Source organism: Maylandia zebra, linkage group LG15 (genome assembly GCF_041146795.1).
Source record: "Maylandia zebra isolate NMK-2024a linkage group LG15, Mzebra_GT3a, whole genome shotgun sequence".
Lineage (NCBI taxonomy): Eukaryota > Metazoa > Chordata > Actinopteri > Cichliformes > Cichlidae > Maylandia > Maylandia zebra.
In genome coordinates, this window is record NC_135181.1 from 40,995,965 (window position 1) to 41,012,491 (window position 16,527).

The window sequence follows — 16,527 nt, forward strand, 5'->3', positions numbered from 1 at the left end:
ACGACTGCGACTCCATCTTTGTTGTGACGTCGACCCTTGCTGGACGTAAACTTCCTTGTTGGGATTGTCAACAGTGTGGCGGTAGAGTTTAGCTAACGCTACGTGTATCTCTGCTTCCGAACCGCTTCGAAAGTCGTTAAGCTTCCTTTCTTATTTTTTGTTTTGAGAGTTTTCAAATATAAAATGACTTTTTATCGAAGTCTCTCAGCGGTTCTTGTATCGGTATGCTGGGTTCTCTTGTCCGTGGCGGAGGAGGTGAAGAACAGCACCGAAACTCGTAGAACCGCCGCGACGAACTCCAGCAGGGTTAACGCCATAAACGGCACCAGCAAGGGTCCGCTTAATACCTTCAACGTGGACAGCTCGATGATCCAGAGGGCCCTCTACGTCCTCGTTGGCATCACTATAATCGGCGTCCTCTACTTCCTCATCCGAGCCGTGCGGTGAGAACTACAATTTAATTCAAGATCAAAAATCATTGCTTCTTACAGTCGCTACGCAGTCACAATTTCGGCCTAAAATGTCCAAAATAATTAGAAATATTTACGGATCAGGTGAAAGCCGAATTGAAGAGCACATTTTCCAGCTTCAAAAAATCACTTTACAGTACTTCAGTAACTTTTGAGAAGCGAAGAAAGTTTAAAAAACTGGATTTATGAATGGAGTCTGCTGATTATAAGGTGCTGCACGTTTATTGTTAGCTTTTTGACATAGATTGCATTCTCGGGGTACACGGTTGTGTATATTACTGTATCTGACAAGTTATTAGAGAAATCCAAAAGTAAGAATAGAGTAACATACATAAAGCCGAATTCCCTCCATAAATCTAACAACTTAAAACTTTGTATAAGCTGTTTTTATGTGTTGTAAATGACTATATATAAGTCCTGCATTATGTTTTAGTAACCATTTTTAGTTCGGCATACACTCCAAACTCCTATCACTTCTCTCAGTGTAACCGTTTCTGATAACAGGAGGTAGAACTTGGCCTCTCGTTTCATCCGACGTAGTCTTTGGTGAGAAGTACGTTTTTAATTTGAAGTCAGCAAACCTGCTCCTTACAGACGGAGACTATGCAGTCAGAATCGAGGGCCAACTGTCACAATAATTACAAATATTTACAGAAGCCAAACGGAGGCTCCTGCAGTTTTAGGAAGTCACGTGAGACACATTTACAACGTGTCCTCAACTTGAGAAGCGGAGAAACTTTAAAACTGTGAATAGTGGGGCTTAATGTTTGTCCACATATGAGGATTGGCAATTTCTAAACTTACACTAGAGCAAGCCTTTTAGTGGCCACTCTTCAGTCCCGCCATTAGTTTGTCAGTGAGTCAGAGCCAGTTGGACACATTGTGTAACCTCAGTCTGAACTTCATCAACCTGAAGGTTTAGTGACAGGCTGCTGGCCTTTGGTCTCTCCCATCATTTAAAGCTGTGGTGTTCATATGAAATCACAGGTTTGGTTCCCACCTGAGTGATGTCACACCAAACGTCATTGTAAATTCAGTCGTTTTAAGCTCTGTCTCATATTAGCGATGTGACACACCTGTGCAGAGTGTCAGTCATGCGTTTGTGTGAAGTTGCTGGACTCACTGTGTGGTTCAGGAGGTAACACTTAACACTAATCCTGGTCTACCAGTGTCTCAATTTGTTTTGGCCATCACTTGGCCTTGTTCTGAGTTTAAGTGCCTTTACATTAAGAATGTCATTCTCCTAACATTTCACATTCAGTTCATAAATATCATAATTCACCCGTGGTTTTTTTTAAGTGCTGTACATTACAACTACCTGTTTGGAGCACAGTGGCGTCGAGTTAATAGTAAATGTCTGTTTTGTGATGATGTCGTCAGGCTGAAGAAGCCCACCCACAGAAAGAAGTATGGTCTACTGTCCAATGAGGACGATGCTGTGGAGATGGATGCGGTGGACAGCGACGAGGACGACACGCTGTACGAATCTCGCAGCCTCCGCAGGTCAGAGGTTAACAGGCAACAGCAGTAACGCTGAAATAGAACCAGAACCTGATTTTAAGGCTAATACCAGTAAAAGTTTATTTTTATTTTTTATCTGATGTTCATCAGCAAAAGTAAAAAACATAGAATCATGAAAACACAAAGTTGTCAAAACAATAAATAAATACATTTGATTATTTTGAATAGTTTGATTATTTAAATAATCCAGAGACGCTGACTGGAATTGTTCCAAAGTCTGAACTTTGCTGACTTTGATTTACAGTCAGTCTGATTGGTGTTATCTTTGTCTCTGTTCAGATGAGTCCTGGTCTTTGTCCTCTGACGGATCAGCCCGTATTGATTACAGATTGAGAGAGGGTGGGAGAAGTGACCAACGACTTGCTGAGACAAGTGGAAATAACAAACAAACTGACCAAATAGTCACTGAAGAAAAATGCCAAATCTCAGCTGCTCAAGGAAGATGAGCAGAATAATCAAATTTTTGTTCTTTTAAATGTGGTGTCGGATGAAATGCAGACATGACGGATCAGTGGATCCTCATGAGGCCAAATGTTCCTTTTCTGTTCGTTACTCCTCTTAATATTATTTCAGAGTGTTTTTCTAAGAGTTTATTTGGTGTGTTTTTCCACTCTGAGCTTTTCTGCTCTGACTACATGCTTTATACTACTGCAGACTGATGGCAGGCAGCAGCAATGGTGGTGTGAAATGCTGCAATTGATCAGGATTTGTTGTCCTGACAGACGGTCAGCCTGCCCTGAAACAGTGTTTCACATCGGCTGTGTTGAGACTAAAAGGGTGAATGTGAAGCTTTTGTATAACTCTGATTCCTGATGACATTTTTTTCTCTGTGGACAAGATTCACACTTCTTAACAAAACATTAAAATCTGATTTTTGAATATAAAAAAGTCTTATCATCTGTTTTTGTTTTTGAACATGAGTCTTTATTGGCTACTTTATTTTTTATCATGTCGTGTCAGGTGACATGATATGATATAAAATTAAAATATCTGTAGTTAAAAAAAAATGTGCTTACAGTATTGGAAAAAATAATTTTGTAAAAGCGCTGCAGAAGTGAAAATACATGAAGTAAAGAGTACATGAAGTTTTAGTAAAATATGTAAAAATGTTGTAACCATAAATATAAAATATTGGAAAATACTTTTGCCAAGCAAAATACTTCTGGAATATGTAAAAAATAAATAAGTTATTATTTTTACCAAGTAGCTCTTAGGTCCTAAATTAGAAACAGGGATGGATGAGGATCTCAAAGCAGCGGCTGAGTCTGTGTAACTGCTTGTTTGTTTTTTTAAATAATTTAATCATTACTTAGAGGGCTTGAGCTTCAAAATGAAGCTGTAGTAGCAGGCGTTCACCACAAGATGTCGCCAGTGTTACTGTTTCAAACATTAAGCTAAAGGCAACGTTAATAGCAAAGCACCTGTCGTATAGGGATCATATTAGCACAGCCTGAAACAGAAAACTGAACATCAGAAAAAGATCAGATTTGAATGATAACGCGGGACAAATATTATGAATGAACATCCAAAACAATCTTTGCAAAAGGTATTCAAATAAGGAAACAATCGAAACAACGTTAAGCAAAGTGTGAGAAATACTTCATTTTATGTATGTGTGTACACACACACACACACACACACACACACACACACACACACACACACACACACACACACACAGGGTCACCTGTCATAAAATTAGAAAACACAAACAATTCAATTCATTTTATTTATATAGCGCCAAATCACAACAAAAGTTGCCTCAAGGCGCTTCATAGATACAGAGAGAAAAACCCAACAATCATATGACCCCCTATGAGCAGCACTTTGGCGACAGTGGGAAGGAAAAACTCCCTTTTAACAGGAAGAAACCTCCAGCAGAACCAGGCTCAGGGAGGGGCGGGGCCATCTGCTGTGATTGGTTGGGGTGAGAGAAGGAAGACAGGATAAAGACATGCTGTGGAAGAGAGACAGAGGTTAATAACAGATATGATTCAATGCAGAGAGGTCTGTTAACACATAGTGAGTGAGAAAGGTGACTGGAAAGGAAAAACTCAATGCATCATGGGAATCCCCCGGCAGCCTACATCTATTGCAGCATAACTAAGGGAGGATTCAGGGTCACCTGGTCCAGCCCTAACTATATGCTTTAGCAAAGAGGAAAGTTTGAAGCCTAATCTTGAAAGTAGAGATAGTGTCTGTCTCCTGAATCCAAACTGGAAGCTGGTTCCACAGAAGAGGGGCCTGAAAACTGAAGGCTCTGCCTCCCATTCTACTTTTAAATACTCTAGGAACAACAAGTAGGCCTGCAGAGCGAGAGCGAAGTGCTCTAATAGGGTGATATGGTACTACAAGGTCATTAAGATAAGATGGGGCCTGATTATTTAAGACCTTGTATGTGAGGAGCAGGATTTTGAATTCTGGATTTAACAGGAAGCCAAAACAGGAGAAATCTGCTCTCTCTTTCTAGTCCCTGTCAGGACTCTTGCTGCAGCATTTTGGATCAGCTGAAGGCTTTTCAGGGAGTTTTAGGACTTCCTGATAATAATGAATTACAGTCGTCCAGCCTGGAAGTAATAAATGCATGAACTAGTTTTTCAGCGTCAGTCTGAGACAGGATATTTCTAACTTTAGAGATGTTGCACAAATGGAAGTAAATAAATTGTTGTAAATAAATAACTTTATTTTGGTATCTTAATAAAAACTAATTTGCTTTTCTGTTATATTCAATCAATAAACAAATTGAAAAGAAATCACCCACAAATCCTCATGTGGAAATAATTTTTTTGTCACCATAACTGAAAGAATTTTCTCTCCCTGTTCTTCCACCTGTTGCTGCTTTGTTACTAAACTCACTGAAAACAGGCTAATTCTGAGATAATAAAACAGGAAGTGGCGATTTTTCCCACCTCACGGTCTGTCGGGGTCACTGATAGCAGGGTGACTGCTGAACTGCCACTGTAACAAGCTAATGATGAGTGGGCGTGGTGCTGAAGACTGATAAACGTCTCAGCCTATCAGACGGTCCCCAGAGAGACCACAATAACAACAGTACAACTCAACAGGTCCCAGAGGAGCAGAGGGGCGTGTTTCAATTAGAGAAAGCTGAGTATATGTGTGTGTGTTTGTGAGATGCTGGCTTATCCTCGGTTCCCACCTTAGTCTCTCTGTTTTCACACAGTTTATCTGATCAGGTGTCAATAAATCTGCTGAAGACCGTCACTAATTTTAGCTAAATCAACCTGCAGTTATTGTTCACCTGTTGCACCTCCAGTTTCCAGCAGACACTGTGATAGTGGGAAACATGACATCAGAACAGCCAACTAAATAGACAGATGTAAGATTATTGTTCTGAGCATCAAGGGGCAGTTTCAGAGCCAGATCGAGCTGGATCAAAGGTTTCTAAGAGGGCGGAGCATGGAGCCCAAAAACACTTCATGGATCCAAAGCAGGATCCGGAGGATAAAGGTGACATCATCAGAAGTCCAATACATCAAGTTGTGTTAGCTGAGAGATTAAAAAACCAAGACCCAACTGGCTGACACGCAGTGCTCACTAACTGCTTACTCAAATGTACTCGATTGAAGGATCATCAGCAAGTGTGAACACATGTATAAAACCAGATGTTGACACTTTGCTGGCCTGCAATGCTCAGAGAAACTGCAGAAAACGGATGCATCTCAGACTCAAAACTGTGTCTGAACAAACCACAAGACTTCTGGAATAATGTCCTTTGCAAAGATGAGGCCAAAGTGCAGAGGACCAAGTTTGGTGAAAAGCAAACACAGCAAACCAGCACAAACACCTCAATCCACCTGCCAAGTGGGGTGATGGACAGGTCATGATTTGGCTCTTCTTTTGGAGCCACAGTAAGGTTGTCACATTGGCCCAAACTAATGCACCAAGAGTGAAATGAAGCTGAGGCAAACTGAAGTGGACAGAGTGCAGATGATGCAAGAGAATTTTTAATCATTCTCTGCTGTGACTCCACTTTAAATCTAAATGAGGTGATGGAGGAATCCATCCTTTAGAGCTATGCTGTATCCTCCGGTTTGCGTATTTTTGGAGAATGATTCATCCTGAAGCAGATTAATGAGCCTCAAACCCACCTCGGAGCTTTGAAAGGGGGAGCTGGTTTTCAGTGGACTTTCCTCCACAGCCACCTGACCTTAACCCCACTGGATATTCAGGAGGAAGCCAAACAGAGAAACAGTGGTGGGAACTGAGGATGAGCCGATATCTCTCTGTCACAGACAGACACACACACACACACACACACACACACACACACACACACACACACACACACACAGAGCTCTCTAATTGAAACACGCCCCTCTGCTCCTCTGAGTTGTCCTGTTGTTATTGCCATCTCCCTCAGGGCCGTCCGATTGGGTGAGATGTTTATCAGTCATCTCCTCAACTCATCATGGCCTTGTTACAGTGGCACAGTGACAGTCTACTCCGCCCCATCACCCCAACCCCCCTGCTCCCCAACACACAGACGCACACACACACACACACACACACACACACACACACACAGACGCACACACACACCTCCACAGTGAGTTCAGGTGCTTTGCTGTGTTAGAGCACTAATAATGCTGCAACAAAATTTGACATTGAACTTAATTTAAATAATTTTTTTAAAAGAAAAAAACATCACATGTTACAATATAACAACAAGAATGTTTACTTATGCACTGTTACTTTCAAAACAGTATTTCAAAACATTTATTTTCCTTAGAAAGAATGAATCATTTATATTTACACACAATAACAGAATTATGTCAGAACAAAATGACCATGTTAGATATTACGATCCCCTAAAACCTGTTTATCGAGCTATATCCAGAGCACAAACCTCTGCTGTGCAATGATGTGCAAACTTTATAAAGATCAAAGGTTGTAAAATCATGTGAAAACTGAGAGTTAACTTCCAGTTTATGCACAATAGGAAAACCCAAGCTTCATCAGAAAACCCGTCCATCCATTCTCGTCTCCGTTTCGGGGTCGTGGGGGTCTGGAGCCTATCCCAGCTGTCTTAGCCAGTCTGTTGCAGAGCTAACACACACAGACAGACAACCATTCACATTCCACCTACTGGCAATTTAGAATTACCAGTTAGCCTAACCCCACTCACTGCATGTCTTTGGACTGTGGGGAAGCCAGAGTGCCCAGTAGTGATGGGATTTCCAGCTCTTTTTAGAGAACTGGCTCTTTTGGCTCCGAACCGGCTCTTCAGGTTGTTTTGTTGCTTTAATTAATTTATTATTAACAATAATATAAAATTATGCACAAAAGGAATTACTAATGTAAAAAAAAGTGGTTTTATTTATATATGTTTATACATAAATATATGCGGTGGCCCCTAGAGACAAAACACGTACAAACTCCAAAACACATTTCTAGCATGAACTGAACTTCCAAAACAGGATCACCTAAATTACACAATTGAAATCATGAAAGCATGTGTGTATTGTTTGTGTATTTATACACAAGCATTCATATATAGTCAAATAATTAAAAAAAAAAAAAAAAAGTTCATTTACCTGTTACTACCACACACCAAATCTGGTCGTTGGTACTTGCTGGCTTGTGTAGCCACAAGATAACAAAAGCTCAACACTGCCCCCTAGCATCCTGGAGCACTTCTTTTGTCTTTTGTACGTGTTTTGAGTTTGTATGTGCTTTGTCTGTAGGGGCCACCGTAAATATACTTTTATTTATTCACTCCACATAAAATGTAATAAATAAATCATATAATACAAAAAACAACTATTCACATTTACACCTTTTAACTTTTAACTATTTAAATTTTCAGCTTTTTCCTTTTACAAATTTAAAGTGAAACAACACAAAACACTGCAAACCACAACACAATTAAATATAAATTATAATATGAAAACAAAAAGAAGATGCATATTCTCTGTCATATGGACCTGCATGAATAAACTTTCTGAATCCTTTATCATCTGCAACTGAATATAGTTGTGGATGATTACTATACCTTTCTAATGTGACGTTGTTGTCCCTGGCTCTCTTTCTCTCCCTCCCGCTCTGTTCCTGTGCTACTGAGTGTAACTACCGCCCCTCCCCCCTCTGCCCAGCGTAAAGCACAAGGCTCGCGTGCGGAGTGAAGCGGAAAAAAAGTGCGAGAGAGAGAGAAAAAACCCCACGGCTCGCGATAAGGAGCCGGCTCGCGTCGTTCAAGTCAAAGACCCGGCTCTAAGAGCCATTTCGTTCACGACTGACCCATCACTAGTACCCAGAGAGAAGATGCAAACTCCACAGAGAAAGGCCCCGGCCATACAGTGGAATTGAACTTACCACCTTCTTGCTGTGAAGCAACAATGCTAACCACTGCTGCCTCTTGAGAAAACATCATGCAGAAAAAACCCAACAGTAATCAGTTTAGATTTGAAAAACAGAATTGTTGATGGTCACAAAGCAGCAGATGGATATACCAAGTTATCACAGCATTTCTGTTAGAGGCATCGTCAAGGAGCTCACATCGGCCCTCACAGTGCAGAGCAAGTGTGGCAGAAGCAGGAAGAGAAAATTTCAAAGACTCTGGAAAGAAAACTAGTGAGCAATGTGTCTAAAGACCCCAGACCTCCACTTCTGCAAAAGAGACACCCTTAAGTCAGACTGAAGTATGCCGAGGACTTCTTGGACAAAGACTATATGAGTATGTGATGATATCAGTTTATTGCAGCTCTTCACTCAATCATCAGGTGCAAATTTAGAAAAAAATAAATGAAGAATTTATGATAGTCTTGCACGAGTGAATCAGCAGGTTGTCATTAATGAAGAGGAAAAGCATCAGTTTCTCTGTATTTTTATTTCTCTGTATTCAGATATGAGCATCACACCTGCGCATCATCACAGATTTCATCAGTAGACAAAAAGACATTTTTATTAACATTAAAATCACCAAAGGTTCCTCATGAAAGAACCTGAATCTGGTTACTGGTTCTTCTGCTTCATGGCAGAACATCACCCTGAATATCAAACATAAAACACACAAACAACATGGAAAGCACACGTCTAATAACACTGATACATGTGAATATCACATGAACTTTTTTCATTAGTGAATTACTAAATGCAGAATAATTCATATTTATGGATAATTCCATGTGTGCTTTTAAAGCTACCAGCCATCACTCTGTGCTTTTATTTAGCTACACTAACATCTCAATCATGTATTAAATGGCCTTTAAAATCCACATTTCCCTTTCACTCTGTTCACCTCACTGAGGAAGAATATCATCAGTTTAACCCAAAACATTTACAATATGAACAGATGTTCCCAATGCCAGTACGTCTGACCTGTAATCATTTATTCATGAAGATCAATAATTCATCTGTCTGCTGCATGAAGTGTCGTGTATCATTTTTGTGATTTTCTAAAACCAGTCAGAAATAATGCAGAGGCATTGTCTGACAAAAAGCTTGTAAACGACGAAGGTTTCTGTCTTGTTAGTGTTCCCTGTTTACATCTTTGTGTTTGAGCCTGAATCAGCTGACTGACGACAAACAGCAGAACTGGAGCACAGGAGCATCAGTCTGACCCCAGACTGCAGGGGCCTTCACATCTGGAGTGATGAAACAGTCTCAGCTGATCTCTGCTCGACCTGCTCAGCTGTACCTGCTGGTACTGGAGCTGCCTCTGCTCCCCCATCAGCCCATCAGAGTCTCCCTCTGATGAACTCTCGCAGGTGGAGTTAGGTGATGGTGTCCCCTGCAGTCTGTCCTCCTCCAGCCTCACAGCCTGGCTCTGTGGGGCCCCGCTGAGGTCTTGCTCAGTCAGTAGATGGTCCAGAAAGCTGATGTACCTGAGGGCGAGGCGTAGGATCTCGTTCTTGCTGAGCTTCCTGTCTGGGGGGTGGGTGGGTATGAGACGTCGCAGCTCTGCGAATGCACCATTCACGTTCTGCTGGCGCCATCGTTCTCGACTGTTGGTGAAAATCCGACGTACCACTCTGGGACGGGTACCTGAGGGGAGAGCAAAGAAGGATCAGCTGGAGAACCACATCTAAGGATGTAAGGTTGGGTACAAAGTAGCTGAGTGACCCTCAACTGGTGACAGCACAAGCATGTGCAGTGACAAAAAAACAACTGTTTTGTTCTAGTAGGAAAAATCTAATAAAAGAACCAAATAAATAAAAGAGACAGAAGTGAAGGAAACAGAGACGAACACCTGACAAAGACTGACTCACACTAAACACACAACATGAAGACAAGGATTACAAAATACAGGTGAAGTCAGAAAAGAACGAAGAAGGGAAGTGGAAAAAAACTGAAAGCTGCATGAATTGGAGAGGGAGAAACAGTGAGACAAACAGAGGAAAGACGGGAAGCAAAGAAGAGAGAATCTTCAAAAACACAAGGACAAGGATTCACAACTGAAACCACTGAACAGAGGAGAGAACACGACACCTTAAACAGAACCACGTGAAGAAGAAACACAATCTCACTCTGTCTGTAAAACATCTTTTTATGCAGCATCATCGTCAAGGTTTTATCTTTAATAGAAAGGAAAACTGCGAAGCTTTTTACAAATTAAAACAGCCCTCTTTCATCTTATAGGATACTTGTCTGATTTATTTATAATTTACGGTTGAAAACAGCTGCTAGTATTGATAACCACTTATAACTGATAAGTGGACCTTTTGAATGTGATATTATTTTTCTTAAATGCTGAATTAAGTAAAGCTTAATGCTGCTAAGATGTCTTTTGTCAGCTCTATAGAAGAGCACACTAACATGCGTGTCTCCATATCTGGTGATGCAGTGAACTCACCCTCAGTGAGGTTCCTCTCACACGGAGCCGCTCTGAGCTTCAGGGCGATGCATGGATCTGGATCACTGCACACAGACACACAGACACGTTGGTGAGGAGCAGAAAAATCCTCCTTGGTGATGAATTATGGAAACTCATATTTTATTTTAAAAATGGTTTCAATAGAATGCAGATGCCAGCAACATGCTGAAACAAATGCACCATAATCGTTATAATGGCGTTCTCCCTGTCTTGTAAAACTGTAAATACCGCAGATCAAAAAGCCAATAACAGGTAATAACTGCGGCTTATGTAAAACAAGCAGCTTTTTAGTGCAAACACATTGACTGTTGTAAACTCCAACATCTATTAATCTTTACAGTAACAAAAATGGTTGTTTTAAGCCGTTTACAGTTCATTAATAAACGCCGGTCTCACCTGCGGAAGGTGTGGAGGTCCTGGACATCTTCGTGCAGCATGTCTCTTGCGAACAGAAGCAGCAGAAGTGAAGGAGACTGGTGGCTAATCGGGGTTCAGTTGGCAGTTCGGGCTCCGTTGACCTTCCCTCGGCTCTGTGGAGAGTCAGTGTCGGTCGCCTCTTTTTATATCCACGGACCCTCCCACCCCCACCTCCCCGTGTCCCGGCGCGTCGTTTCCTCGGAGCCCCCTTTGATAAAGACAGTCCCATTAAAGTCATTAAACCCAGGGTCCCAGGAAGCAGCTCTCCAGGGACCTGCAGGGTCCTTGGTCCGCCTCCCCCCTCCCCCCCTCTGTAGGAGTCGTGTTTTCCTCCGTCACGACTCCACAGCCTTCGGCGCCACCGCTGCCAGCCGGACCCAGTACGCACAGACCATCAAGGCTGGTCCTGTGCTAAAACTTCTCAGTGACTGAAACACTAACTGAAGTAGCCTACGTATTGAAGTAAAACCAAACATGCCACATATGATTCATCGCCATATGACTGTTTCTGTTTAAACTGTCTTTTCTTGGCAGCTCTGGGGGTTTCTCGCTTTTGTTTGCGGGGTTAAAAAAACTGAAAGTCTCAGACTTATTGTTGAGTAGCTTTGATGCGCCTCTCAGGTGAGCCGAAATTTTAAGGGGAATTTTTATTTTATTTATACACTCCTCGGAAGTTCTATCTGTTCACATTTCTGCACCAAAATACGTTTACAGCTATTATAGGACACGTCAGTAAGAGGGAAACGGCACGATTTAATAATATTAAGAAGACTTAATGAAATGCTGGTAAACTGGGATTTTGTTTTAATCTTTGCCAAGCAGGACAACTTAAAAATCAGAGACAAAGGAGGAAAACATGCTAAATGCTCACACTGAGCCATGTTGTCCAAGGTCAGTTACAAACAGGAATATAACGTCTTCAATAGCATCAGCCTATAAAAGTAAAAATGTAACTGTTTTCATTATTGATTTATTGATCGATCAGTTTCTGTACGTGGCTAGACTGCGCAATGGGAATTAAATTCAAATTCAATTTTTATTTGTCACGTACACAGTCATACACAGTACGATATGTAGTGAAATGCTTGGACAACTGCTCGTGACCTAAAGAAAACAAAAAATGAAAAGGCTATGAATAAGATAGGAAATAAATATGAAAAATTAAAAAGGGTAACTAGGAAGGAATAAAATATAAATTAAAGTTAAAAATGAAATAACTGTACAACACAAATTAGAATGAAGGGTAAATTTAACTGGGAAGAATAAGATAAAATATATAAATTAAAGTTGAAAATAAAATAACTGTACAACAAAATACACAATACACAATATAGAACTATATAAGAATGTATGAAGAAATATAAATATAAATAAATATATACACAATAACAGCAGCTGTACAAGTATTAACCGGAAATGAAGAATATAGTGACCAGTGTTGTGCAAAACCAAAGTCCAGAAAGTCCAGTGTGTGTGTAAGAACCATATGTGTGGGTCAGTACTGTGTGGTGGTGTGATTGAGAGACCGTATCGCCTGCGGGAAGAAGCTCCTCCTCAGTCTCTCTGTGTTGGTCTTCAGGGAGCGGAATCGCTTTCCTGACCTCAACAGAGAGAACAGTCTGTTGTTGGGATGGCTGAGGTCCTTCTTATTGGTGGTTGTTAAACTTCTATCAATCGCCTTTTACTTAATTATCTTATAATTTGTATTTATGACTCGTGTGCAGCCGGAAGCGTTGCAGGTGTCGTGTGGTTCCAGCTGAGCAGTTCACTCACGAGCTGTTAGACTCGTCTATCTGATGTTTGACGCCATCAAACGGCCGCTTCGCTTTCCGTTAAACGTCTCTACCTGCGCCCAGGGGTGCCCAACTCCAGGCCTCGAGTTCCGGTGTCCTGCAGGCTTCAGATGTGTCCTTGATCCACTACAGCTGATTTAAATTACCAAATGACCTTCTCAACAGGTCTTGAATTTCTTCAGAGGCCTGGTAATGAACTAATCGTTTGATTCAGGTGTGTTGACCCAGAGTGAGATCTAAAACCTGCAGGACACCGGCACTCGAGGCCTGGAGTTGGACACCCCTGCCTGCGCCGGAGGCTGCGAGGTGTTCAGACAGACAGGTGAGGAGATGTCTGCAGTCAGGGAGGTGACAAAGTTAGGCTGAGCCACAGACACACGGCAGTGAGACTCGTGATTAAAAACCTGCACGAGTTACATCCTTAACTATCCACAAACATTAGTGATTAATGACCATCGTAGATTAAAACGCTTAATGAGGACTATTGCAAACAATGTGCTTTTATTTTTTATGGTGTTTATTTTCATTAAAGTTTGTAGAGTTGATGTGGAGGTTAAATAAAATCAGCTGTTTGAATCTCTCTAATTGTCTGTGATGATGTTGACGTGGTTTTTGTTTTGTCCTTTATTACTTCCATTATAAATCTCAACTTCTTCCTTTATGGAAGAAAGTTTATTTTTATGATGCTTTTTCTGGTTTCAGTTCACATAAATTAATCTGTGTTACTTCTGGTCTGTGATATTTAATTGAGTGAAATAAAACGTATCAAATGCAACTGTGTGAAATAAACAGGAATCCCGTTCATCATAATGATGACATCTACTGTTTGCTGATAACTCGTATAAATGAAGTCATCTCGTTTCAGAGGCGGAAATTTACTGAGCCACAGGAACAGCTTCAGAAACTGATTCAGGACTTTGAGCATATCGTTTCTTTATCTGGCTTCTCTTAGTCTAATATTACCAATCACATGAAACTGGTTATGAAATTGATTAGTCGTAAGTAACCCACAGCGCCTACACACTGTCACATGACCCACATCAGCTGGCGCGAGGTCCCTCTCCTGATTCGCTGCGTCCCCGCCGATGAGGTCGAACTTTGAAGTTTCGCATTGAGCTCAAAAGGAGCAGTTTGTCCCGGACTTCAGCTGGAATAGAAAAAGACACAAAGCTGCAGTTATTCTGTCTTTGCGCTGCAGCTGCCTCCTCTCCTCTCATCCTCTCCTGTTTCTACTTCAATCATGAAACTGATCAATGATCAGCTGATCGCTTTTCTCTTGTTTGTTTATCGCCCACTTTGCGCCAGAAAGAGGAAACCAGCGGATGTCGCGCTAAACAACAGCAGCACCTTTAAGCTTGATCAGCTGTTGTTAGAATTGATTTAATATTAATTTCTAGTATCAGCTGATGTTTGCTGGAGCCACAGCTGTAAAGCTGCTGGTCATGATGTCATGCTCAAAAATGTTTTGTCTCACTCTCATTTCTTCTTGTTGCGTGTTTAAGCTCTACTTGGAACCTTGTTAAGATCCAACCATGCAAAATCTGATCTATTTATTAATGTTTTTGTTGCCATTTTTCAAGTGGTCTTTTTGATCAGGACTGAATCAAATTTGATGTGTAACAGCGCCATGTTGTGGCCAAAGAGAGTAGAAAAGAACTACCATTGATGATCAGGTGAAACAGAAGTTAAAGACAGTAGTTATGGACACTAAAAATGAATTAAGCATTTGTTTTATTACCACGATGGTCAAAGGGGAAGAAGAGTGAGCTATCAGCTGGGCAGTGGTGGATAAAATTTGGCCAGTTTTAACCCAAAGCCCACAACACAAACGCACATACCTGTAAGAATGACACAAACAAACCTAAACAACTGTGCAAAACGGCACCAATAAAAAGGTCAAAAAAATAAATTTGACACAAACCTGTAAATAAATAAAATCTGTAAAATATATACATCTTTTAGGCTTTTCCAGAAAGTTAAAAAATAAAAGAAGCGTTGGCTTAAAATAGGCTGGTTGCCAATAAGTGTTATGAAACTGAGTTCAGATTCACTCTGCAGAGGCGACAGATGTGTCACAGTCCAAACACACCACAGTGTGAGTCCGAAGAAGCTTTTCTCTGAGTGAACGCAGTGCGCGTCTGAGGTTGTAAGTGAGTAATTATATATCAGAAATAATAATATATTTAAAAACAGCAACAACAACAAAACCCACTAGTATGTATTGTAAGTGTCACCTGGCAGTTCGCTGGTGATTGGCAGAGTGGGTGCGTGGGGTGAGGTCGGCGCTCTTCTGTGGAAAAATCCAGAGGCGATTAACGCTCTCTGGTGCGAGTGGGTGTATTGTTCGGTAAGAGACTTTTGCCATTTCGTTTGGATCACTTATTGTTGTAGGTGCCGATTTTTAATGCGTGTTGTTGGACTTTTTTAGTGTGACCACGAGTTTTAATGGAGGAATTGATCGACTGCGCGCAGGGAAACCGATCGTTGGTATATTTGTTTGTTTTAGTTCTGTGATTTTTGAATGGTTTAATAAAACGGATATTTTATTTGGTAACATTTTAAACCATAATGTTGTTTTTCAGCTGTTGTTGTGCTGCCTCATCTGTCCTTTTGTCGTTCTTTTCATTGATTTGTAATTTTGTTTTGGTCCGTGCAGCCTTAAAGGCGGTTAATGCTTGAGAGTGAGCCGTGTGAGGACTAACCTCTCTTTTTGTTTGTGCCACTTCCTTTAACATCAACACATAGCGCTGATTCCCAGCTGTGCTGAGACCTGGATTGTTTGCCGTCTCATGTGCAGCGGGGATATCAGCAGGATGTGTTGTAAGTGCCGTCTGGAAATAACTGGGAAAACTATGTTTAATTAATGTAACAAATTATCAGTTTATTTCTTTGCCCCTTTTATTCGGTACCTTTGTCCTCGGTTACAGTATTTTTCCCCTCATGCGCGGTATTTGCACAGAGGTGGAGCCGCGCATGGACTCAGACTGACTGGACGCAACATTGAGCAGTTGCACCCTCTTGTGGCTGAAGTTGGTATTACATGAAAGTGCCCTTCTAACGCAATGAATTCGCTTCAAATCTCAAAAAGCCAAATCTGATGAGCTGCAATCTCACTCACACTGAGCACCTTTAAACATATGTTGGTAGAATATGACATGCCAGCATGTTTTTGCACTCTTACACCTCTGAGTTAAATTTATTTTCTAATTAGTAATTTTATTTGACTTTTTTTTAGTTTCAGTTAATTTCTAGAGTGGATTTTATTTGAAACTGTTTAGTTTTACTTCAGTTTTTATTAGTTTCAGTCTCTCTGATGATTACTGTAAGGAGGGCATATATCAGAGGCAAAATGAGGAAAACCAGTGCAGGTATTATACTATGCTACAATATTCAAAATACTTTATTTTAGTTACTTTTAGTAGTAATAGTAGTTTTTATTTAACTATAATAACCAGGCTCTGATATTAACATAAACGTCCTTACATCACAGGAC

At 40.8% G+C, this 16,527-nt stretch overlaps 2 protein-coding genes across 2 annotated transcripts; one reads left to right on the forward strand and one right to left on the reverse strand.

Moving 5' to 3' along the window:
• The first annotated feature begins 21 nt into the window (after positions 1–21).
• On the forward strand, positions 22–2,893 carry fam174c (family with sequence similarity 174 member C). The gene is made up of 3 exons (XM_004561546.4): positions 22–443; positions 1,851–1,973; positions 2,271–2,893. The coding sequence occupies exons 1-3, from the start codon at positions 184–186 to the stop codon at positions 2,272–2,274; spliced, it is 387 nt and encodes a 128-aa protein (XP_004561603.2). The 5' UTR covers positions 22–183; the 3' UTR covers positions 2,275–2,893.
• A 5,936-nt stretch (positions 2,894–8,829) lies between these two features.
• Positions 8,830–11,631, reverse strand: LOC101463756 (T-cell acute lymphocytic leukemia protein 1 homolog). The gene is made up of 3 exons (XM_012921900.4): positions 11,221–11,631; positions 10,804–10,868; positions 8,830–9,995 (listed from the first exon to the last, which is right to left on the reverse strand). The coding sequence occupies exons 1-3, from the start codon at positions 11,259–11,261 to the stop codon at positions 9,562–9,564; spliced, it is 540 nt and encodes a 179-aa protein (XP_012777354.2). The 5' UTR covers positions 11,262–11,631; the 3' UTR covers positions 8,830–9,561.
• Between the last annotated feature and the right edge of the window lie 4,896 nt (positions 11,632–16,527).

Coding starts and splice junctions, on each gene's coding strand:
- LOC101463756 (XM_012921900.4), bottom strand. CDS start 11,261: ATGCTGCACGAAGATGTCCAGGACCTCCACACCTTCCGCAG. Junction 10,869..11,220: donor GACCTCCACACCTTCCGCAG/GTGAGACCGGCG, acceptor GTCTGTGTGCAG/TGATCCAGATCCATGCATCG. Junction 9,996..10,803: donor TGAGAGGAACCTCACTGAGG/GTGAGTTCACTG, acceptor CTCTCCCCTCAG/GTACCCGTCCCAGAGTGGTA.
- fam174c (XM_004561546.4), top strand. CDS start 184: ATGACTTTTTATCGAAGTCTCTCAGCGGTTCTTGTATCGGTATGCTGG. Junction 444..1,850: donor TTCCTCATCCGAGCCGTGCG/GTGAGAACTACA, acceptor TGATGTCGTCAG/GCTGAAGAAGCCCACCCACA.